Below are 26,324 nucleotides of genomic sequence, written 5' to 3'. Positions count from 1 at the left end.
ACTCATTCCTCCTGTCACCCATCTAAATGTGTCTGCAGGAAGTGAACGCATGAATACATGAAGAGAAGAAACGCCCAAACTGACGAACCTCTTTAAAAAGCTTATCTTTGATATACAGTCACTGTGGAAGATTACATTAAGTGTAGGAGACACTATTACATTACAATCTACACTATGTAAAGACCTACAACATTCTCACATCACACGTACCTTTTTAGCTGATTAATAACGTCTTGCTCCCTCTCCTCAGAGGTTACATATCGTGGCTGTCCTGTGATAGCCCTCTGTGACGAAGTGCAGGTGACAGCTGTGGCCGTAGACATTTTGTTTGAGGGTTCCATCCCATTCTTGAAGGATACTCTCTTCAAATTTGGCAGAAAACTCCACTTGGACTTGCTGTGACTTCATAAAACACCTTTTTGGCCGTAACTCAAGAATTCATACGTTAATTATGACAAAACGTCACACCAGTGTCTAATAGGATAGAATGCAGTGATGACATTTAATATCCAAAAGGTCAGCTTCACTGTGGCATCATAAAGTTATGCAAAAAAACTTTCCTGGCCGTTACTCAACACCATAACTCAGGAACAGGAGGGGAGACATTTGGTTGGATACATAATATGTAACACCAATCTTGGGTGACTCATCTTGAAACTGTGCTGATTGTATAGATCTTATTGTGTGAAGCGCCAGTGTTTTAGCAGTTGTACTTTCTTTGCAGCAACATTTATATTTGAAGCATTGTCAGCTTTGTGTTCTGTCCTATTCCTCTGGTAGTCCATCACAAGCTCATTGGTTTTGCAGATATTGAGCTTCAGGTGATTGTGGAAGGTCTCCCTCAGTCCTCTGTACCCCTTTGTAAAAATGGTTTCTAAGTGAAGACCACTAGAATTACACGTCAATAAGTATTTTGCCAAAAACTACGCTTAATATCCTTAAAGTCCTCACTACATATGTCTTGAGTCTGGACAGACATGGATGTGAACTGCACCTTGACTGGTTGGCGGAGGCATACAACTGTGAGGCTATAGTTCTTTTTCAGACAATCAAATGGGGGTTAAAAAGGTTTGATGAGGTTAACATGTACAAGAATTTTCTCATCTCATAAAGGAACCTTCAGTTGATCTGAGAAACTCAAACTCACTTTATTTGCAGATGCTTGGTTTTCACTAGACAGCAATGATAAGTCAAAAGCCCCTTTTACACTGCCTGCTCAAGGCTTAAGTATCAGGCCGTTATTTCTTCCTGCCGTTCTTTGTAAAAGGTATGATTGTGAAGTGGGGAGATAGATTTGTCTTGCCTCTGAACCGGGAACAGAGGTAGTAAACAAGACAGCCAACAGCAGGGGATCATGGTGGCACCGGTGTCATGTATTGATGACATGTTATGTGTGCGAGCCACCGCGGGAGATGTAAAAAGTAGCTTGTAGCAGTTAGCAGCTAACTCAAAGACATAGAACAGCAGCCGAAAACAATGAGGTCTGGGAGTTCTTAACCCACCAAGCAGAGGACAAGATCAGCCAACAGGGACGGTAAATGATTGTTATTGCCATGTTATGCCATTGTTGCTGTTTAGAAAATGCTGCCGACACGTGTTATATATCACTCTAGAGGCTGACGCTGTTGTCACGTCCGTCATGCCTCTATTGATTCCAGGATGCCGGCATGCTTTTAAAGTCACGCTGGAGCGGTATGATGCCTCCGTTGTTTGGTTCTTAAAAATTCAAAAGCGCTGTAATGAAGGGAGTTCGTAGCGGCCCTGAAGCACGATCTTTGTGTAAAAGGGGCTTAAGACTGACAATCCATTCTATGATTGATTTGTTTTTATAGCTTGTAGAGGTGAAAATTTCTCTAGCAATTATTTCAGAAAAATCCGAAAACATAATTGTGTAGCAAGAATGTTCTTTCTTCCTCCTTCTTTTCTTTCCTCAGGTTCACCTTGTGAACACTTGGGGGATCCTGAACCCCAGTTTGGGAACTAGAGAATGCCTTTATGTCTGTCGTAAAATAATGTGCAGTTAATCTTTTCATTGTCTATCGGGCTACTGATTATTTACAATACTTAATCCAGTTATTTTCTCAACAGAACAGACATCTTAATAGATGAATCCTTTGGGTCTATTGAGTGTCAGAAAACAGTGAAAAGTGCCCAGCACAATTTGTCCGAGCCCAAGCTGACATATTCACTCAACTGGTTCATGCTATCAACAGTGATAAACCTAAAGATCTTCAATTTAATGTCACAAAACATAAAGAAAACCAGCAGATATTCACTTTAAAGAAGCTAAAATAAGCTTTATTTGTGCTTAGAAGTTGACTTCTTAAAGAAATATCATTACTCTTTTTGTGCAGGTTTATTTTGGTAAGGATTATAATTTCTCCAGATCTTTAATGTAAAACTTTCTGGGTCATACAAGGAAATCAAAAAGGATCAGGGATGTTCTTTTGTCGTATTTTTTCTCTTAATTGTTTTTTATTTTAGCACAAAGCCCTCCATGACTTTAAGGATGAAATCACATTTCCAGCTTTCCTCTGGATAATATTTAGCACCCTCTAATCACACACCCTGGACACTTTCCACTGCTCTGTCAGCGCTAATAAAGGCTGTTTAGGGTTATCCAGTCAGAGCCAGCAGGTGGCGCTGTGGCCGTGTTTGCTTCCAGCCTCCTCTCCCTCCATCCCACTCTGCCTCCCTCTCAGTATTGACTGGCAGATGCAGATGCGAGGTGCCGCTCAGCAGAATATCAATGTTGACTTCACAGGGGGAGCAGTAGATTTGGTGTTCAGTATCGAACTCATGCATTCTCTCAAAAATCCCCGCTGCTGCACAGGAGCCAGGGGCCACACTCCAAGTCAAACTAAGCTTCCTCTCCGAGACACAGACATGTTGTAACTCAAGACTGAAAAATGAGAGCAGAGGGGGCAGCAGACAGGTGGTGGAAGTTTTATTTCTGCATCAAACACAGCCTTAAAAACCCAACAGCAGTGGCATCGGACGTGTTTGTCACAGTTCAGTCACATTCACCTCAGGTCACTCTGAAGTCAGACATTGTTTAATAATTTGCTCTATCTTATATTTTCACAGCTGGACATTTTATGCAACGAGGAAATCTTGGGAAAGGACCACACTTTGAAATTTGTTGTTGTGACAAGATGGAGATTTAAGGTGAGTCATTCTCTGAGTTGAAGTGATTTAACCGCACTGCATTATGGGTAAACATCCTCACCAACTGTTTGCTAAACCCTGCCCCCTTTTTTAAGTGTTGCTACGCCTGTTGAGCTTTACATTCTAGTAGTTACAACTGTGGCCGATTGATATTTGGGGCTGTTTTTGAAACAATGATTTGTCACTGGATTTCAGATTTAAGGAGACAGCTTCTTTCAGTCAACATCTGTCAGTTTACAGAAAACTAAAATGGCCTCGCTGATGTGTTTTATCAGCTGTAGTTAGCTAACGTAACAAGCTAATCGATGCCAGGTTAGATGTGGATGAGTTGTTTGAGAAGTCGTCAGACTTCGTAATACTTCTAACGAGCTTATGTCAAAATAATGGCTACATATGCTAAATTAGCACCATGTGATGTCGCATAAAAAGTCTGAGGCTAAAGCTACACGTCTCAGGCAAAAAGTCCAGGACACACCTGCTAATGTTGAGCTAAACTCAGATATAGACCCTGTCTACAGGTGTAGGGATGTTTTCGAAAACTAAGTTTTGGCCTCTTGTCCACGCAAACAGAGTGTAGGTCACTAAAACTGCCTTTTAAGGTGGAGAATTTTCAAAACTCCAATTACTTTGTATCCATATGGACATGTTAATGGAGCATATAGAAAACGATGACGTGCCAGGTACAACAGCAACAATGGTGTACCTCATCATCCGTCCACGCGAGTCACATTTTGGCTTGGCTGTAGCACCAAATATGTATGATGTCAAACATGTGTAAATAAAGAAATAATTAGCTACTATTGTTTTTATCACTGTTTAATTTGTTAAAACAACTAAAGGAAAAATAAACTCACCACGCATTCTCCAGTATTTGACGTATTGTTGAGGTAGCCTTTATCGTCACCTACTGGCGGGGCGAGCGGTTGAGTGTTTGGAGTCATTGTTGTGTTCTAGTGTGGACGGAAATATTTAGTAAAATGAGGTTAGTGTGGACAGATTTTTTTTTTAAAAAAAACATTAGGAATAAATACTTGTTTTTAAAGATATCCATATACATGTTAGGGCCCTTTTTTCTTTTTTAAAAACATAATCTATAACCCCAGAAAATTATTTAGTTATCTTACAATATGTAGACTTTTAGCCTTGGGGAGTATATTTTTATTTTGTGTTTTTTGTTTTCTATATTTTTTCTGTTGTAAGCTAGTTAGCTGGCATGCTAACGTTACAGTAGACCAGACATTTATTCATTCATTTTCAGCAGCAGTTTATCCTGGCACAAGGTCACAGATGTGCTGGAACTTATCCCAGCTGTCTTTGGGCGAAAGGCGGGGTCAACCACGGGCAGCTGGCCAGACTATAACAGGGCTATAGAACAGACAACAAACTATTTCTTACAATTTTTCCCACATATTTTCAGTGAAAATAACTTTCCAATAAATTTCCATAAAGACTTTACAAACTCTTGGGACGGAGAGTATCTCTCTAGCTGGAGACCCATCCACAATGCAGAGCTTGACAGGCATTCTTTGGTTAATAAGCTAACTGATGTTTAGAGGACGGGTTTAATGAACAGTCTATAAAGTGGTCTCACAGAAACAGCTCATACTGAGGTTGTGTTTTTGTTTCCCCTCCAGAAATCCCCCCTCCTGCTCCATTACAGACCCAAGATGGATCTGCTGTAGCTAAAACGGACACAACGGTTGTTTTTCTTTTTTTGGGGGCCCAGTGGCCGCGGACTGTGCCGAAACCTTTTTATTTATGCAAAGACTATCAACCAACACCAAGCAAACACCCGACGGTAACAGTCAACACAAGCCAGCAAATCGGGTTCTAAAGACGGGGGAGGGGGGGGCAACTACAACAAAAACTGGCAACCTCCAGCACAGATACTGCGACACTGGTGTGTTTTTAGGAACTAAAACAACCATTTTTTTGTCCGCTACATCCTAGATATGTGAACAAAACAAAACAGAAAAAAAAAAAAAAAAAACTAATGGAGAGAAAGCATATATTTATACTTTTGTACAGAAGAGACACATGGAACCAAGACACTACTGGTGCTCTGTTTACAAACAAGATGTCGGGAATCACGTCTTTTTGAGCTTCATGCAGATTTCATCCTCCCGAGACAATGACTGAGAGCAGAGGAGGACGTTTTTTTTTTATATATATATATAAAAAGGTGTTTTTTTTTCTTCAACAATACACTCGACACGTCTTGGGAGCACAGAAAGTATATGGAAAAAGTTATATAACAACAGGCATCAATTTTAAGCTGTTTATCAAGTAAATTGTCTCTGAATCTTTTTTTTTTTAATTTTCATTTTGTTGGCTTTGTCTAATTTGCTATTGGGTTCTTGATGATTGTCAATTGTGAATAGGCTAAAAAATTTTGTGTAGTAATTTATGTTCTATATACCAATATTGTACATAAAATGTCATTACAGAGAGAGAGAGAGAGACTGAAGAGAGTAAGAGAGACTTTAGACTGTTAAAAAAAGAGTGGATCCCAGAAGTGCTATCTATATGTTGGGCGATAAGTGTCCGGAGGCGATAAATTAGGATTTTTAAAGACAGACTCACTATCAGTATCAAAATATATAGATGCATCTTTATGTTGTCTGAGCAAGACACAAAACGAATATATCAAATCCTCTGCCATTTGTGTGTACGTGGGGTCTGAGTATGTTACATTGCATTACATGACTTTAAGAAGAAAGCTTCCCCCGCCTCCCCATGCTCCTCATCTCACCTGCCTTCCATGGAATACAGTCATATTTGTCTTTTTTCGTTTGTTTTTGTTTGTTGGACATCATTTTGAACCAATTCTGTCTTAACAATAATGCTACACAAAACACTCACGTTCAAAAAATGCCTGCGAGACATAAAAATGCAATATCTGGGCAGAGAACTTGTTCATGTTTATAGATTTTAATCTCACACCACGCAGTCCTTAATATCCATCCTCGTGTGTTTGCAGTGTTTCAGCAGCACCAGGCAGGCAAGTACTGATACACCCACATGTTTACAGCTTTGAGTTGAGCTGCGAGCAGCAGATGTTGTTTGCACCCTGCACCCTGCATACCATGCATTTTCCTCTGCTACATTTTCACTCCAGAGCCAACCCAAACACCAGAAAATAGTGTTGGCATTGTGCATATATGCAAATCGAGGATACATTGCATTTTCACGTTATTATGTAAAGTTACATTTCATCAACACTGGGATTAATGTGTGGACAGGTTTAGGCACCAAAACCACTTGGTTATGGTTAGGGAAAGATCATGTCTTGGGTACTATCTGGTTTTGGGGGCACAAACCAAACGGAAAACACAGCAATGTCTTCGTGGCACTATTTCTGCTGGAAAAACAGTGACGGTTGCTAAAAACACCACAACTGGGTGCTTTAAAGCCACTGGAAAAAGGGCCAAGAGCTACTAAAAAACAATCACATTTGAGGGTTAAAAAGCTGCAGGAAACGCAGTGACTGGTCCCCAAAAACACCCATGGTTGGAGGCTAAGAAACTGCAACAAGCACAGCATTGGTTCCTGAAAAAGCACCAATGTTTGGGGGCTAAAAAGCTGTTGGTAAAACGGCCTTCTGTCACTAAAAACACCTTTGTTTGGGGGTTTGAGAGCTGCAGGAAACACAACAACAGATCCCTAAATAACACCTACGTCTGGGGGCTAAAAATATGCAGGACACCTAACAATTGTTCCCTAAAGCACCCATGTTTGGGGGCTGAAATACGTTCGAAAAACAGCCTTGGGTCCTTAAAATACACCTTAGTTTGGGGACTAAAAAGCTGCTGGAAACACAGCAATTACTTGCTAAAAATCAACTGGTTCAGTAGTCTGCAGCTCAGCAGGCATTGCACCTAGGTGACATGCCCTCCACCTTTTGATGACAAAGTCAGCTCATATATTTCACCAACACTTAGATTAATGTGTGGTTAGGTTTAGGCACCAAAACCACTTGGTTATGGTTAGGGAAAGATCATGTTTTGGCTTAGAATATCCGGTTTTGGGGGCACAATCCCCACTGGAAACATAGTGATGTCTTGGTAAAAACAACCTATTTTTCATGGCACAAACCCTGCTGGAAAAACAGTGACAGGTCACTAAAAAACACACCGACTGGGGGCTATAAAGCAGCATGACAAAGAGCCAAGAGTTGCTTAAAATCAATGACACTTGGGGGCTAAAAAGCTGCAGGAAACACCAGTGGTTCCCAAAAAAGCATCCATGTGTTAGGGCTAAAAAGACATTGGAAAAAACAGCCTTGGGATGCTAAAAATACCCACGTTTGGAGGCTAAAAATCTGCAGGACACAAAGCAATTGCTCCCTGAAACAACCAACATTTAGGATGATAAAGTCAGCTTATACGTCACTTTAGAAACGTTGATATGATACGTATGAAACATGTAAATGCAATGTATTCATGGTTTGCAGAAACGTACAATGTCAACGTTTTCCTCTGGTGACTGGACCGGCAAAACTCTGTCAAAGCTGCAACACAATAGATTTTTCTAACTTGTAAATTACGCACCAGTCTCGTTTGTCTTAACAGCCTCAATGACAAAGTGAGGCTGTAACAGAGTTGAGCATCTTAAGCTAACTCTGACGTTAAGTTTGGACATTTTCTCGCTCACAGGAAGTGAATTTGAAAGTTAAGAGCAAAGTATGGTAAACTGCGACTTTTCTCTTCAGAGCTGGACTTCCTCGGTATGAAGCATCACAGATGGGCCGGCGTGATAGACATGAGTGCAGAGTATTGACGTCACATCGTTGTGTTTATGGGGTATTTTTCAGTTACTTCTCACTGCCAGTTGGAGTTGCAGACGTGCACATTTGCACTGCGTTTAAGAAGATTTCTGAAAGTCAAGTGGATAATGTTTCTGTCACAAAATCCATACAAAACTTGGATTTTTTTTTTGCAGCCAGTGTTCAATATTGTTGACTTCACAAAATGACACAAATTTACGAGTATTTTTGAGAAATGACTCGCAAATTCAGGTTTCGCACAGGGAGGGTTTTTGAGCATTTTGATAATGAAATTCTGAATAAAAATGACTACTGTTTGGTCATTTGGTGCTTCTAAATGTATGTTTCTAACCCTGAGGAGGATTGTTCCTCGGGAACGTGCTGTTCTTTAACCGTGTGACACAGCAAACCGATGTTCTGTTCAACCACAAAATGTCTTTACTCACAACATTCAAACTGCTAAACTGTCTTTAACGTTACAACGACTGGATCCCTGAACACCATGTCAGACCTCAAGTAGTATTACCTCACTGACCTGTCTGTAACTAAACAATTATTCACCCTTGCATTGTATCTGCCCACTACAAGCTGTTTTATCATGAGCAGGGTTCCTATGCATCAGAAGGCTCCAGAAGTCTGAAAAAATAGTCATTTGACAACTTTTGAGATTGGATAACAAGTCTGACACGTGTAAAACACAGACGTTTATTGGAAATCCTCTTATCATTCCCAGTATTGTGCTATGTTTGGAAATGGAGACTTGTATAGGAACCCTGCCTCGTAAGGACCTATATGACGTGTGTATTAAATAGACGTTTTTATAGCCTACAGGTCTGTACCTAACCAGCTCAACCAAAACTCCTCCTGCAGTCTGTGATATCATCTCTGCCTGTTTGAGTTTTCCTCTTATGGTAACCTTTGTGTGTAATCCAGCCGCCTGTCTAAAGAGTTCATTGTTTTTGGTTTAAATTCATGGCAAGTGTGTTTAATATGCACCAGGTGCTTGGACCCCAGTGTACCTCCTGCTTGCAGGTCGAGGTGAAAATCTGATTACAGAAATGTAATTTGCAGCACAAAAATCCTGCGTTTACAATTTCTCTTCCCTTCTTATTTCTGTAATTATCCTGTGATCATTGTGATTGCACTCCTGCAGCAGCTAACAACTTTTTAATGAACTAAGGCAGACCAAAAAAAAAAAAAAAAAAATCAGAATTTGGTGTTTAAAAAAAAAAAATTATGCTGATCAACTCTTAAAATGATTAAAAACCAAGAACAATGAGCCCTACCAGCTTGTCAGCTCCTGGAAGACTACTGTGTTCGAACTTGTTGCAAACCCCCACAACAATAATGTCCTAATGTGCTGTTATGTCTTTGTAAGTGCAGACTTGGTGTTTAAAGGCTTATACGCAGGTTATTCATAGGAATAAGGCAAATGTCAGTAAATTTAAAGACGTTCTGAGGCTGACGTCACAGTGATCTGGTTTTACGTTGGTGAAAATGCGGTTTGACTCTGATATCAGCCGCTACAAACTTCAGCTTCTGCTCTCCGCCTCATCATGTTCACGTGTCGTCACCTCGTGGCTCTGCAGTCTGTTGATGATGAAATCTCTTCAGTGTACATAAGCTTTTTCCTCAGGTGATTAAGCTGTAAAACACCCAACACAAGGTGCTACGATAACGGTGACTACAAACGCAAACAAATGTTATCAACACTTACATTTCTGTATTATGCAGAGCACTGCATACACTGTGTCGTACTGATTAGAAGGACTGGCATTGAAACAAAGGTTACATCTATACGTGTGTTCATTTTTTTTTCTTTACACTGAGGTGGTTGCGTTCACACTGCTGCACTTTTGGGTTTCCCCCTCACATCAGATTATTCCTCATTGCTGTGAAGAGGAAAATGTTGTGTAGTCCTTCTCTTTATTCTGAAATCCACAAATATATCGAATTAAAGTCCAACTGATGACAAACGTATGAATATTTTACCAAAATGGTGATCGTGACAAAACAGTTGCACAAGCAAAAACAAAGCTTTCTCATCAGAACTCGTCCAACACCTACAATTTTGTGCAAGGTATCTTCCTGTGTCTGATTTTTACGTTCTTGGATGGCGAGTCAATTTACACTTGTTACATGTATCGTGTCTTTTCAAAGTACACCTCCGTTTTCACAGGGAATGCACAGTTTCTGCTCGGGACATGTATAGTCTTTAAAAATAAAACGTACAATGCATCTAAAAACAGCTCGATTTAACATTTATTTCCTTAAGTTTAGGCAACAAAAACACATGGTTAGGTTCAGAAAACGAACATGATTTGGCTTAAAATAAGTTGTTAGTCGTAGCGTGCTGCACATACTAGCACACTGTGTGTTCTTATTAAAATAACTTGACACTGGAAACAAACAGCAGCTGAGCCATATCACATCATAACAATGGCGTACAACACTTTTTGCATTTGCCTAAAGGCTCAGTTGGTGGCACACTATTAAAGAACATGGGGGATAGTTAATTCGTTTTGATGAGGCATCTGCAGCCGGCCTTGGGTTGGAATATTTTTGGTACGAAAGCTAAAGATATGAGGCAGAATAACAATTCTGTAATTATTAAAAAAAAAAAGTCTGACCATAAACAAATGCTTACTATTGGCAAACACTAATAAATATTGGCTGCCATCCAGTTAAGTGCACCTAAAAGTTCTTCAGATCATAGAGGCTAAAAAGAGCTCACCCAAAGAACACCTGAGCAGAAACCATCCCTTTATTTCGAGCGCTGTCTGCTGTAACCCTCCAGCATCGCAGTAGTGACACCCCATAGCTTTCATGGTGGGCGGTTTCACACCTGTAATCTTGGTTTGAATCAAACTGAGAAGTCCGGACCGAACAATATAGGTATCAAAGAGCTCTAAGAATCCATCAGCTCTGCAGGACTGATTACTACCTGCGACTTTTCTGTCACCACCAGAGTGAAATATATGATTCAACCCAAAGAGCCGCAGTGTGAACGAAGCCTTTCACTTTGTCCGTGTTGATTTTAAGAGTATTGTTCCCAGAACCCTGTAATCTGTGTGACAGATGAGGAACCTGATGGAAAGGGCGATGCCGCAGTGACCGTCAGATCTCTGGTGCTTCCTTTGGTGCTAACGACTCCTCGTTCAAACTTCAGACTAAGACAGCAAAGCACTGTGTCGCTCCCGTCGCCTTTTTTTTCTCCGCCACACGTCTTTGCTCTGAACTCGTCCGTGCTCGAGTCCTCGGGTGTCTTTTCTTGTCAGAGCTGTCTCGCTGTGCAGATTCAGAAGGTGCTGGCTTCATCCCTGCCTCTCCCGCCCCACCACCCATCCCCTTTTGTCATTGATTTGTTGGGTTTGGTTTCCCCACTTGTCTGGGCTTGCTCTGGAAAACAAACAGAGGGGATTTTAAGAAGTCAGAGTGTGACGGGGCTGATGCTGTGAAAAACAAGAAAACTAGTGAGAAATCGGGTGTGCTAGCTGCAATTTCCTGCCTCTAAGAGAAACTCACACTTATTATAGGCTGTGCTGGTGAGGTGTTTGCACCTCCCAAAGTCAGATTGAGACTTGACGAAAAATGAAGAATCACATAAAGTTGATTTTGTTCTTTTGAGCCTCTCATCACCAGAGTGTGTGCATACTGCATCTTCAACCTCCTGCGCAGCAGAGAGAAGAGACGCTTTTTTATCTGCACCAACATTAAGACATCAGCGCAGCTACGCTTGACTGCCAAACTGAGAGGCTTACAGGCGGCTTGACTCCGCCTCGCTGCAGACTGGGGTCAGTATCGGCTGGTGAGGCCGTGATCTGTCAGTTCTCGGCCTCATCTTCTCTGCTTTGACCTTGAACACCTGTCAGCCCGTTCGTTATCCCCTGCCAAGATCTGTGCGAGGCTCAGGGGTGAGCTGTGTGAAATGTTGATTGGAGGCGCAGCTTCACGCGGACTGTCAGCACCAGTACATCGTAGTGCACACCACCAAGTAAACAATTTATTCTTCTTTGTGCACGGACCCTGAACACATCATGTCTCAGAAGCTTGTGCTCTAAAGGCAGCAACATTCATTTCAAGCTTGTTGGCAGCAGAATCATTCCTGGCAACTTAAAATGGCTCTTCTATGCTCGCTCCGCTGTAATAAGTATCCACTCTGGGAGTGTGATAGCTTTCTTTGTTGCCCAGCTCACACTCTCCCTTATTTCTGAGTCCTCTGTAAAGTTCAGTAATCTCACAGGCAGGCTTTGTGCGTGGCAGAGAAGGAGACCTCGAGGGTCACTCAGATGGCCACATGGACTAACACACACTCAAAAAACATATATTATTGTCTGGCCGGGGCGGCACTGCACTGCACCGCAGCGCTGCAGCTGATGCCGCCTCTAAAAGGCTGCTGGGCTCTGAAAAGCAGCTCACTCAAGTGCACTGAATCACGTCGCCGCGGGTGGTGCAGTTTGAGAGCAAATGACTGGTTAAATTATGGATTGTTACGCCACTTCAGGATCGTGACTGTTGCTTTAAGAGATTGTTCACTGGTGGCAGGATCAGCTGAGTCCTCTTTCAAAGACACACTGGTTGAAAACGACTCCTCCTGTGTGTTCAACTGATAAAGGTTGTTTCAGTAATCGATTACCAGACCTCACAGTGGCGCGCCCCCATGAGCCATAGCAGATGTCATCAATTAATCTGTCCAGTTTTTTTTTTTTTTTAAATTAATGTTATTTATTTATGCTGAAAAAGTGACTTCTGCAGTAGAATTTCTGACGTTGCTCATTTTTTGCTCAAAAACAAAAAAAATTGTATTTCTCTCCTGTTTTTTTGCTGAACTGATACAGAGCTCATAAAATGGCTTAAATTATGAATTTCAAATTGAATTCCCTTTTTTGTATTATTCCAAGTGTGTTAATGTCTCCGCAATGCTCCGTCTGTGTATAACAACACATAGGTGTCTTCTTTTTTAGGTCAAGCGCAAAAAAAAAAAGAAAAGGACAAAAAAAGAAATGTGAATCTGGCAATGTGGTTATTGTTATTGCAAGGAAGATGTGCAATATACGGTTCTCAGATGGTTCCAGGTTTCGGCGTAGAACTCCAATAGTTGACTTTGTTTTTTCATTTTTCCAGTCAGTTCCTCAGGTCACTAAATGCCTTCTGGTCCTGAGGGTGACCAGGAAATCTCAGAACATACACTAATGCACCCGAAATACAAAACGACTGGATTTTATTTTAGTCTTGTCTCTCTCTCTTTTCTTTCCTCCCCGTTTTGTTTTCTGTGACAATTTTCTCCTTTGTTTTTATTTTCAGGTTAACCCAGGCACTTATTCAGGTGTCCTTTTCCTTGCCTCCTTTTGTATTATTGTTATTTATTGCACATGTAATGAACTGGTTTCCATTGCCACATTGAATTCAAGGAGTTTTGGGTCTAGAATGGGGCTGGAATTTCTTACGTACAAAACTACAGAAGCTTTTGTCAAAACCTAAGTGTGTATTTCATCAATAAATGCCTTTAAAAGTCACTCCTTTGTTTGCATGTGTGTGCAGAGCTCCTGCGGATCTTTAGACAGTCATCAAAGGAATTAAATTCACTTAAAAAAAAAGGCCTTAATTGGTGTTAAAATGTCTTAACGCCAAGACGTAGAAAGTAGGATTTTCTGAATATTTGGTTTTTTTATGCTGCGTAAAACCTCAAAGTAATTGGTAACATGTTTTTTAAAATATTTTATTGCAATGTTTCTTTCAGCATCTTACAAATAATAATTCATACCTGTCCAAAGCAGTATGTCATTTTGTGTATTCAGCTGTTGGGATATAATTTATTCCATTTCTCTGGTCTCTGCCTGTAAAAGTGAATCCCTCCATTTCAAGAATCTTTTCTATTGTTGTTATCCATGAATTTAGTTTTGGGTGTGATTGGATTTTTCCATGTTCTTGACACCTGCTTCATGGTTGCCACACATGGTATATTAAAAACACATACTCTTCCTTCTGTTGCATCCACATCATTTAATTTCAAGTCTGTTTCCTAGCTGTGAGGGCTCTTTTAAATCAGATATGAACTGTATTGTTTTCTTAGCCTTGGCACCAAAAGGCGTTCAACAGCCACATCCTCTCCAGCAGTTAGCTCTCGCTGAGGGGTAATATTTCCCATATTTAAATAACAAATAAACGCCTCTCACATTACAGTCACTCAGATCATGATGGAACCAGCAACACTTGTATTTTGTTTCCAGCAGGGATGCTCAGAGCAGAGGATCCACTGTCTGCTGTACCATGGACGACATGGCGAAGAACAAATTCAATAAAACTTGTGTATTTAATCAAGATTTCATCACATGGCTAAAACCTGTACCAGACAACAAACAAAGGCTTGGTGCACTTTTTGCTGAGTTTTTCAAAGTTGGCACGATGGAAATCAAGGCAGTGGAATCCCACATGCAGAGTGAGAAACACAAAATGGCCAAGAAAACCCACCAACAAACACACTGTCAAATAAATATTTCAGCCAAATTGTCTCTAACTCTAAGTCACTGACGCTGGTTCATGTTTTATTCTTTCAGTTCAATTTAATTCAATTCATTTGTTACATGAAATCACATCCAGCTCTATGTAAAGCCTACGCCATTGCCTACGCACGTGGCCTATGCCGTTGTGAGCATTTATACTTGTGTGGTGGTGTCTGTGTCACTGTTGTAACGTAACTCAAAAATTGAGACCTCTCCTGCCTTTCTCGGTTACATTTAGGCCTTGTTTACACGGATACCGATACAAATAAAAACAGATTTTTATTTATCCCGCATAAAAAAAATTCTGGGTTTACATGGTCAGTTATGAAAACGATAGCCCTGTTTACACGAAGACACAAAATGGCAGCTTTTTGCTGCAATTAGCATGCCAGGCCAGTAGGTGGCGATACGCCATATGTCAAACACCATAGAAGAATGTTCTGCACATGCAGTGATTTGTTTCCCTCTTGGCACTAGTGATAAAAACAATGATAAACTACATTATAACCTCATGTAGCATAGTTAGCTGCTATGCACTTACTAATATTGGGCAAAGCAGACGTCTTTGTGCACCGATGTAGGTGATGTTGATGCAGCAGTGCTAAGTTCATTTGTAAGCTCATAAGTAGTCCCTGTTGGGAATAGAATGATTTTATGCATTTTACTATCAGTTGTGTTTCACTATATAAGTTTTAGATGTGTGAACAATGAGAATACTAAGATGATTTCAGCTGATCTGAATGTGTTTGCTTTGCAGAAGCGGAGAAGTACAGGAGAGGAAGAGACATGAAATCTGAGGAGCACATACCGCAATGCTTAGATAATTAGTTTCATATATGGTAAAAATAATAGAAAGTGATGTACAGATAGTAAGGTACAGCACGTGTAGGGAGTTGTGTTGTTCTCTTGTCTTTCAAAACAGGAACCACGCCCCCACTGTCAGCGGGAAGGAGTCAGATTAACACGAGGCAGGGGCGTGGTGTGGTGAAGGAGGAAGTGGAACTGCCAATGAGAAGAGGACAACGCCTTGCGTGCACAATGACACTCTGTTACGCTCAAATATACTGGGTCAGGGAAAGGACAGGAGGTCAGACTTCGTGAACTGACACACCTTTGTTGTTCGTCAGGGACTTGAAGTTGAGACCCAGAGCTCTGTAATTTTATTCCTTTACTGCTTAATAAACTACATTAACTGAGACCGAATATCTTCTCCTATTGCTTCATTAAAGAACATGCAGGACTGAGCTCACACATAGCACATTGGAGAGTAGGATGAGCCCCCAGTCCATCATCCCAAAAGTGCTAACAAAACGTAAACAACCCGGCATATATCCGCTATTGTTGTTGTGGTTACCGGGCGCCTAATGGGCATGCGTGAACTGGGTTGCAACGTCATTGTTTTCCAAAATCTCCGTCTATCCTGTTTACACGTCTCCATAGACACGGATATATGCCAACTTTCACTTTGGAAGCCATTTTTGAAAATCTCCGTTTTTGTCGAGAAAAACGGCGGTTACGTGTAAATGATAGGTGCAAACGCAAAGATAAATACCTGTTTTCAGAAATATACGGAACCTGACTTATGTGTAAAGGTCTCGGGCCGAATGTTATCGGAATATCCAAAGGATGCGACATCATGCGTGTTCCTGAGCCTTGCCTTTCTTCAGCTCCACTACAGCACTAAAACTGTGCAACTGTAGCTAACGTTAGCTAAGAAATGGAGTCTGCTTTCGTCAACAAACAACCAGCACCCACCACAACACAGAGTCCACACATGTTGTGTTTCTGCTAAATACATTTGCAGCGGCGGTCAGGCAGACACGGACCTTTACTTTACTTACTAATCCACCAGAGTAAGACTGAGCACATTTCATTCATTCACTTCTTTCATTTCCAGGTTTTCGGACTCATTCTTGGGTAACTCTGTAGAGGCTGCAGTAACTCCTTGTCTTTGTTACACAGGTTTGCCAAAAAGACTGACTGTAGTTGGTTTTTCTTTGATGTCTGATGCATTTGTGCGACTCCTGTTAATCTCTCACTCCGAGCAGATTAAAATAATGGATTATTTTCAAACACAATTTCACACATTACTGGTTTCAATCGTGACAGTCGTGGCTGCTTCACAGCTGTTATTAGGTTCTGATGTTTGCAGTGCAGGGGACTCTATCATCTCCAGCTACAATTAGTCAGAGAAAACTAAATGAGGTTTTGAGCGTACAGGGGATATTCATTACTGATATCTGCAATGTCATTTTGCCGAGTAATTCAAGTTATCAGTAATTATATTTCGACCAGTTGAAGCTCTAATTTTAGCAATTTGAAACTGCAGTTTGACCAGTAAAAGTCAAACTACTTAAATTCATGTGTATAGAGGTTGTTATTATTAATATCTACAATTCAGTTGCAGAAATCCAGGATTGTGAAATGTGGACTGAACTGTGAGTAGTCTTAATTCCAATTCAACATGTCCCTCTTAATTTAAGATATCTACCATGTCCTTTTAAGATATCTTATAACGAGTCAGGATGACAATGTCGGAATATCTTGAACTGGAATTAGGAGTAGTCACAATTCAATTTAGATATCTATTATCAAGTTATAGATATCTTGAAATAAATATTGATAAGAGATTTTTCAAAATGGAGATTTCTATAACTTTCATTATGCCTAGTCAAAATGTGATTACAGATACCTTGAATTTGAGTTTTGATTCGATGAAATGACCAGTGTTGGGAAGGTTACTTTTGAAATGTAATAAATGTAAATGTAATATTACTTATTTTATTTGATTACCTTCTAACCAATGTTAAACTGGGCAATATAGTGTAAAAAAAAAGTCAGGAAATAGCCGCAAGCTGTGGGTTGACTTGTGGGCACCCATAGAACCCATTTTCATGCAGATATCTGGAGGTGAGAGTTCAAGGGACCTCTTTGAAATTGGCCTCATCAGTTGTTCCCTTGCCAAAACTTAGCCTTACTTTGGACCATTGTTCTTCTCCCTTCCTGACAAGCTATGCTGACATGGTTGGTACAAATGGATGCCTTCGGTTGTCTGTTTTCACAAGATATAGCTACTTTGGGCCTCCAAGAATTAGCACACCCCAGCCCCTTAATGACTAATATTGGCCTCCAATTATTTTCACCTGGGGTGGCCAGTGAGGGGGGTGTGTTACCCTGTGGCCTCCCATGGGGTGCCACTGATCATCAGAATTAGCGAAAATGGCTTGCCATGTGGACACAGCATCAAGAAAAGCTGTGCACACTGCCCAGTCTCACTCTGAAGTAGTCGAAGTGAGTTAATGTTAAAAGTTTTAGCAAATGAGTTTGACGAAGCATCGACAGTGGACCAGAACTGTAGCGTTTCGGGCTGCAGAGCCAAAACAAAGAGCTGAAAGACGCTAAAATTCTTTGTAGAGCTAAACGGAAAGACACAGTCATTGCGGAGGCCCAAGAACAAAAGGTACGGTGGCGAAAGTTCGAGTAGGGTGGAGGGGGGTCTGGTGGATGGGTCCAACAACCACAGAGTTTTTACCCGGGAGAGAGGTGTTCATGTCCCTTGAGTTTGTAAAGGCAAACCCTGTTCTTTTTCCCTAAACCCAACTACGTGTTTATGTTGGCAAAACATAACCACGTGCGTTTGTTGTTAAAAGAAAAAAAACAAACAAACCATCAATTGGAGGTGTACCAACGTAGTGTGTTTATTTCCTGTACATTTCCTGTGAAAATGGAAATATATGTTGAAAACAGACAATGCATGTAACAGGCTGAACTCGACAGTGTCCCAGTCGGAGTGAGAATGTGTAAACACTTCATTTATAAAGCTTCTGATGATCAGTTTTTGTTGTGACTCTGCCACAATGATACGATCAGCAGTGAATAGTATCTGCAGCAGCAGTATGAACAGACTTCATGTGATTATATGTATGAACATTAAAGATAAACAGACATCTTTAATCCTCTCCACAGAGCCACTGATACTTGATTATTCATTTGCATGATAAATATGACTTCATTTAGTATGGATGGCCCCTCCTGTGGTGCAGGGACGGAGGTTTTCTTCGCCGCTCGCAGTTTGAGGAGAAATGACTCTCAGAAGACAACAGGATGCAATGTGCTGTTTGTTTTCACAGGACCATTAGATGGCAGCTATTTCAGTCAGTATCTGTGGGCGGAGTGCTCAGATGTGTGAAATGAGAAGAGGAAAACCGTATTATTGACTCATTAACCAAGTCCGTGGTGTGGAGACTGTGGAGCTGTCTTTTATTTTCCAGCACTGGTGTTTTACCACATAGTGTTCTCACACCAGCAGGGGCACCGAGAGTCAAACTCAGGGCAGATAATCAGAATGTGAGACTGAAAAGGGTGTTGTGATGACGTGATGCTGTGGTTTCCAATCTTAAAGCTTAAAGATGCAATCTGCCCAGGATTCTACAAGACAAACAAAGATTACAGAAAACTAAAGAGTAAAGTAAGACATTTTAAGCGAGAGAGAGAAAGATTCAGCATTCGCCCGTCACATGCTACTGCAAATATTAAATTTTATATGCAGTACATCAGTGGTGGATGAAGTAAGAAGTCCCTTATTAGAATATTACTTGAGTAAAAGCCAAAGTACCTGATATTAATGTACTTAAATATCTTAGTATATTAAATTGTACTTAAATTTTGAAAAAAAAAAGTACAGGTAAATGCTGTTATTATAAAAGTGAGTGGTCAGTATTAAAAGAATAATGAAGTTTATTTCTTTATAATGGAACAACCTACTTCCATCTCTACATACAGTCATCATCTACATTACTGTCATTCAAAAAACATCTATAAAAGGACTCTAATTTGCAACTTCAACACGTCATTGATTAATTTGTAATGTATTCAAACTCTTGACTGCTTACAAACTCTTGCTCGACAAAGAGGGAGTGGCAGGTCAGTTTCTTGATCTGCTTTATGTCCGCGGTGGTGGCATGGGTGGCGGGAAATACAAAAATAGGAAAGTACAGCCTGTAGCTCCAACAACAGCCTGAGAGCCAATGAAACATAGGGATATCTAGGTACTGGTTAGATGGAGGGAAGTTTACCACAGTCCATTTACACATACTGCCAACACTGTTTTGATACAAAGCTGGTTGAAAATAGTATTCTTTTAAAATGTCCAGTGTGCAGGATTCTGAGGAAGATATTTGTAGAAATGGAATATAATTTTTTATAACTTTGTTTTAATCAGTGTATAATCACCTGAAACTGAGAATCATCATGGTTTCCTTACCTTAGAATGAGCTTTATATCTACATACGGAGTGAGTCCTCTTCCACAGAGTCCGCCATGTTGTTTCTACAGTAGCCCAGAATGGACAAATCAAACACTGGCTCTAGATCGGGATATTTGTGTTTTTGCTTTAGCCACTGTAGCTCCCCTATATCCCTTTGACAGACATGGGCTTGGCTTGGCTTGGCTTGGGCCGTCAGCCCAGCACAGGACAGTTTCCATTTCCATTACATCAGGGCTACCTTCCTGAAAGGTGTGTCTTAAACTGATAACAGCTTGTCTTGAGTGAGGACGTTTGGAAAGCAGCTGTCTGATCCACGGCTAAAGTCCCCTGTTATTTTTGCTGCACGTGTTTTTCCACAGCAGGGCAGGTAAAAAAAAAGTTTACCTGTCGGAGGTGAGCTGTTTGCAGAGGTGCAGTAAGAGCCTGTTGTCTGCAGCTCTTCATCAATATCTCACTGTGGCTGTTTCTACCTGGACTCCTCTTCCCTGCTGTATTATTACACTTGTCTTCATTGAAGAAAAGCTGCTAATAAAGTTCAGCAAATTCAGTGATAAACACATTTAATTTCCTAAGAATTCTTCACAGTAAAAGCCCCCTGTTAATTTGTTATGTAAAACTTTTATTGTGAAGCAGCAAAAATAAGTTGATTTTTCAGCAGCAACTTCACACAACTTCTAATACCGCTGATAGCGAACATGAAACAGTGAAATGAAGTAGATATCTAAAGTACAAACAGGAGGGAGACTATACTCCGGAAACGGAAATTCAGTTAGAAGCTACAGAGGAACTGAGAGCTGAACACACCGACTTTTAAAAACACCTTTCCCCTTGGTCTCCTGCAGACAGAGGTGAGTAGAGTGTTGCAGTTGGTGGCGGTCGGTGAGAAGTCACTGCTACCCGCTTGAGGGTCGGCGGCTTGGGTTTTGGACCTACTCCAGAGAAGGTCCGTCTCAGGCGTGGCTTGGTGTGTCTACACTGTCTATGAAAATACAAATCGGCAAAGAGTGACAATGGAAAAAGGGTATCACATGCATGACACATGGGAGAAGTTTCAGTTGGATGCAATCTGCAACCTCACCACTAGATGCCACTAAACCCTACACAGTAGACCTTTAAGACCATCTGATGCATTGTTGTAGTTTAAACCCAACAATAATTTAAAAAAGTACTTTGGCTTTAGCACCTCAAGGATCCTATTGACTTTAAAATACTTCCTGCACATCAGCACATCAGTAATTTAACACTGAGAAAAGACAAGTCTCCAAGATCATTACTTCTATTATTCATATAAGTTTATATATAAGTTTGTTTTGCTGAAATACCTACCTTTACCGAAATAACATTTTAAAATGCAGGACTTCTACTTGGAATACAGCACGACTGTGTTCCTGCTTTTTAACTAGAGGATTGGAATATTTCTTCCTCTGCTGCACCAGTTTTAGTTTCCTCTTGGGACCAACAGTGCTCGAGTTTTCTCTCACAGCTTTAAAACTAAACACAGCAGACATGTAGCCTTTGCTGTGCAAGTTCATATTTTTAGGGCGATCCTAATTGGTACAACTGTCCTTAAACGGCCCCTTCCACATCATGTGAATGCGCTGACAGCTGTGGGGTTACAGCAGATCAGGGGAAGTCTGAGCCAGCACCGTGGAGCAACAAGATTTCCCTCGTACTGGGCGACCCATTGGATGTGGTTCGATGCCGGCAGGAGGTAAGTGGAAGGATCAGCAAGTGTCACGGCTTTTTTTTTTTTTTTCCCCAGAACTCCAGCGGCCAATTCTCTTGATGTGCCTAGACAGCCATGGGTGGAATGACAGCGAGAGCAGCCCTGTGCTGCATGATATGCTCAGTGCTGCTGGTTTTGACAGCAGCCTCCCCGTCCGTCTCCCCTCTCGCCTCGACTGAAAAATCAAAGCCTGCCATCTAAGCTTAGCATGGCTACTGTGAGTCAGTTAGTATTGGACCTTGTCAACGTGTCAGCTCCACGAAACACAGGATCTCAAACTTTGGTTATTACCATTAAATCATAATTAGTTTGAACATTACAGTGAGTGTAATATGACAGCGGCTGAACCTTTAGTTTGAGAAGATTGCACCTCAGAGATGAGACCCTACAGGAGTTTCATCTTCCTGACTTTTATAAATTCAATTTCTCTTATTTATTTCTTTTCATTTATTTCCAATTCTTTCCCTTTATGGATTTGGCATTATTGTTGCTGCAGGTTATTAATGCTCTGTGTGACGCAGGGCAGAGAGAGAAGCGGAGAGAGGAAAGGTCAATAATTCATCAACCAAGACACAAAGGTGGCAACACACAAAATATCTTTCAGCTCCAGAAGGGAGACGCTCTGGTGCCACAATACTAAACTTTATTTTATATCACGTGTCCAAGTATTTATTGGGCTCCTTATTCAGACTGCCAGCCCAGTTCTGGTTTTTGGCAAATCCAGATTGATTTAAAGGTGAACTAATGTTTTTTTCAACCTGGGCCCTATTTTCCGATCTACTTTTGTCTAAATGAGTGATAGGATGTTCAGTATTTGACATTTCTCCAGTACGAAGCTAGGGCTGACCTGCCTGCAGCCCGTGAGTGCACACTATATTAAATAATAGGGCAGTCAGACAGTGTCAAACAACGTCAAAATACGTCCACTAAAAGTGCTCTGAAATTTCACGTCTCACGAGATTTGAGTTGTTGCAGGAAGTTACCGCTTTTTACTCAGTGTTGACCAACTGGATCTGGATGAGCCATTTGAATTTGATGACCGTCCGTATATATTTGAACACAGAGTACACGGACGTACATGAAAAACCCAAATATTGAATTATTAAAATACTGACATTTGGTCATGGACTTTCCGCGTCCACCTACAATGTGCAGGGTACCCTGGATGTGGTGGTTGGAGAAGTTGGACACGTCATTTGTGTTGCTTCAGACTTGTTTGATCTGAAGAGTCGTTAAGTTTTTCCACTCAAACTAACCCGCAGCAACTTTCAAAACTACCCAACCTGCTACATTTTGTCAATCCACTGATTCTTTAGGACAACGTGCAGCTTCCTTCACTTTCGATAACAAATGTTATCAAATGACCAGACATTTTTAAAAAACCTGCATGTGGAAATACACATCAGAATAAACAGAGACATTAGGCCTATACCTCAGAAAATCAGCCGTTCTTATTTTAGTACACCGTAAAAGAAACATCTCTGTGTCTGTTTGATGATGATTTAAGAACTTCAGAGTCAGAATGTGCACACTGTGATCCTGTCGACTGGATTTAAGACTACAGATGGTGTCAACAGTCATGAACTGGGAGTAACGACACTCAGAGGAGCATCTCCCAAAGCCCGGTATTAACAGTCCTCATGGCAACGGCTGTCAACCTCTGCCCTATACACACACACACACACACAGAATAAATCCTATATACACACACACAAAGCATGGAGGGCACATTCACCACTGCGCCAATTAGCAGCCTCACAGAAGGAGGTAAACTGTGGTGTGACTCTGTGTAAACATTATAACCTCCCCTGAGACTCATGCAGACTGCACTTACTGTATGTATGGGTGCTATAAGAGCGGTGCAGAGACTGCTCTGCAAAGCTAACCTCTACTCACTGCAGCTGGATACAGACCAACTACAACACTTTTTTGGTTAAGAAAGTTTTCCCTGTCTCACAGGTCTGGAATACAGAGCATACACCTGCAGCTGGCTGGCTCTTGTTCTTTTTGCAAGACCTGTTCCAATGTTGCTGATATTTCAAACCTAGTGTGCACACAGACACAAAAAAGTCATACTGGCATTGAGCATGAGAGTTCATGACCTTGAGAATAGTTTGACCACATCAACTCAAGGCCCCCTCACCATCTTTTTACGGAGCTTTCAGCCTCATACAGGGTCTTCATCAGTGGATGATGTTTGCTCAGTTGTCAAAGCGCCATCATTCAGAAACAGGGATCTGATTTCTACCACAAAAGGCGACTGCCTGTTGTCACGTGACCTTAGTTTAATTCGTCTTAGGTCAAGTGATAACGGGGCATTGTGATGATGGCCCAAGCCTCCAGGAAGTGTGTCAGACTTTGAAGACAATTTCACGCAGTGGCCAAACTGTCTAACTACAATGTCCAGAGGGATATTCCAGGTGGGAGGTTCAACAAACTGAGTCTAATCCTGAACTCTGACCCTGAGATGGGAAATTCTGAGTAGGTACACCTTGAGTTAAGCGCATGCACAGCCACAATAAAAAGCCATCATCAGTGGAGCCCCGATACCTCGATTCACCATGGCAACACAAGAGACACCTGTGGAACTGGAGGTGCTCATGAATGCCTACAGCGAATATGAGCATTTATTTCGTAAAAAAAAAAGTGACAGTGCTAAAGCTGCCAAGGAGAGAGAGGCAGCATGGGAGAAAATTTCTGCCCGAGTCAACGCGGAAGTTTGAATGCACTACTCGATTAATTTAACATTTAACCACACTTAATTAAAATTGTAGCATACAGGTGAAAAAGTGTTGGAGTGGTTTTGCATAAAATCTGATTTTCACGTAGGTGCAATCTCACAGGGGAACAACACATTTGGAAGCAGCTTAAAATGAAATATAAAAACATCATTCAAACAAGTAAGGCATATGACTGTACCTCTCATTCATATTTGATTTAATAAACAAAGTAGCTTAAATAACTTCATTCAGTGGCTATTTCTTTATGCACTGTGTCTGTAAGCCACTAGTAATTTAAACCCCCCCGAAAATACTGTTTCAACTTTTGTCCTCTTACCTAATATCCTGCTTACTAACATTTGAGTTTCTCTCAGCCAATAGAAAGAAGGCAGAGGCCCGAAAAACAGGTGGAGGGGCGCCACCACCACCTCTGACAGAGGCTGAGGAGCTGGCCACTTGGCCTCCACATTAGTGATGATAAGTGCTGCATCACATATGATCTTGACAGTGCAGAGAATGACATGTTAGTTGCAGTATATTGTGATGTATAATCTGTCACTTTAAGATAAACGGCTAGTTAATATACCTGAACGTTAATGCTGTGGATGGACTTCCTATTAACATAGTCCCCCTCATTTTCTGTTGATGGGTGTTTGGGGCCATCTATGCACCCTGAGACATTGGGAAGCCCTGCAGAATAATAGCTAATTACTGATCTCAGTCTGAGGTTGCAGCAGAATGTCTAACATAATGTTAAATATAATATAACATATCTAAACGGGGTCTGAAGATCCTCTCCCATTGTAAGGCATTGAAAATTTATTCTGCTCGATATCGATGGGATTTCCTACATACGAACAACCCATGTCTGTCTGTTAGCTTGCTTCAGGCTGGCAGTAGGGAGGAGACAGGGTGAACTCAAGGTTTCTTCACGAAAACCTGTCAGCGAGCAGGTTAGATTCACAGCGTCAGTTGCCATGGTGACTGACTCAGAGTTTGACTTACCTCTCTTTCTGGAACTGAAAACCCAGAGTTTCCCCTCATTTCAGGGTTAACATACGCAGAGTTTTCACTAAACCCGCTTTCTGGAATACCCCCTAGGCTGGCCATGTGATGCCATCGGGCCCCAAAGACTTTTTCCCATAGATTTACTTTGGGAGAGAGATGTCTGTAAATCAGTGGATACTTTTTGGGGTGTCACAACCCCTGTGAAATGGCCCCATTTCACGATCAGGACTGAAACCTTTCGGTCTGGTAAATATGTAGGTGGAATTACTGTAAGGCAAGCCCAAAAAAGTTTTGTTTGCAGAGGCCCTCCACAGCTGTTTCCTGTATGATTTTTAGCCACTCTAATGCTGTAGTTTGTTCCAGACTGAAATATCTCAACAACTATTGGATGGACTGCCTTTAACTGTTGTCGAAACATTCAGATGTATCCCCTGGCTAGTCCTCTCATGCCACAGGAGTCCATGTTACACCCCGGTCTAGGGGTGTGGTTGCGTAACATAAGGATACACAGAAGAACGAGTATCAATGTACAGGTGAGCAGTTCATTGCTACACACTCAAAAACACACAGTACAATATCACACACAAATGGAGCAATGACGTCAGGGTGAACCCAGGCCAAAATAACAAACAAAAAGCAACCTGTCTACCGACTGGCGAAATAACTTATCCCTAACGAAAATGAGAGAAAACAAAAATACAATACTAGGCCTAAGTCCCCAGGCTACGGAAAACAGGAGAAAACAGATAAAACACAAAGAGCAGCTCACCCCTACGCTCCATGCAAACAATAATAAATGACAGTGACTATTTACAATATATACACACACAATCGACTCAGTTGGCCCTAAGTCGCTGGTCTTAACAAAAACTATGATATTTATCAAAGCAAGCTAAACACGAGCACACACTATAGTCACACAAAAAAATCACTTATCAATCACCAAAACTAGAGAAACGATGCACTGCTGCCATGTACAAGTCTCGTCTTGTGGCTTCTGTGTGGCTGGAAGTTATGAAGGCCGAGCATATTCAAGGGCTCCAGTCAATCTATTCAATTTTGGCCCAATCCCAAACCGGCCCCTATCCCCTCGCCCTATTCACTCCCCCTCCGTTTGCGGTCACGCGGAGCTTCGCCATATTAAGGGCCGTCCCAAACCAATTATCGC

At 41.3% G+C, this 26,324-nt stretch overlaps 1 protein-coding gene across 2 annotated transcripts in view; it reads left to right on the top strand.

The window, feature by feature from the left end:
• The window catches only part of LOC125894873 (polycomb group RING finger protein 3), a 100,442-nt gene extending 84,747 nt beyond the window's left edge, over positions 1-15,695 (top strand). The window contains exons 9-10 of one of the 2 annotated variants that reach the window (XM_049586526.1): positions 3,088-3,168; positions 15,194-15,695. In XM_049586526.1, coding sequence (XP_049442483.1) covers positions 3,088-3,168; positions 15,194-15,226 — 114 coding nt within the window. In that variant the 3' untranslated portion in view covers positions 15,227-15,695. Of the gene's footprint in view, positions 1-3,087; positions 3,169-4,802; positions 13,450-15,193 lie in introns of those variants that run through there. The other variant, XM_049586525.1, reaches the window with a different exon arrangement.
• The last annotated feature ends 10,629 nt before the right edge of the window (positions 15,696-26,324 follow it).

The sequence above is a fragment of the Epinephelus fuscoguttatus genome, linkage group LG9 (assembly GCF_011397635.1).
Source record: "Epinephelus fuscoguttatus linkage group LG9, E.fuscoguttatus.final_Chr_v1".
NCBI classification, from domain to species: Eukaryota; Metazoa; Chordata; class Actinopteri; order Perciformes; family Serranidae; genus Epinephelus; species Epinephelus fuscoguttatus.
The sequence above is the reverse complement of the archived record's forward strand: the minus strand, read 5'-3'. Positions and strand labels throughout refer to the sequence as shown.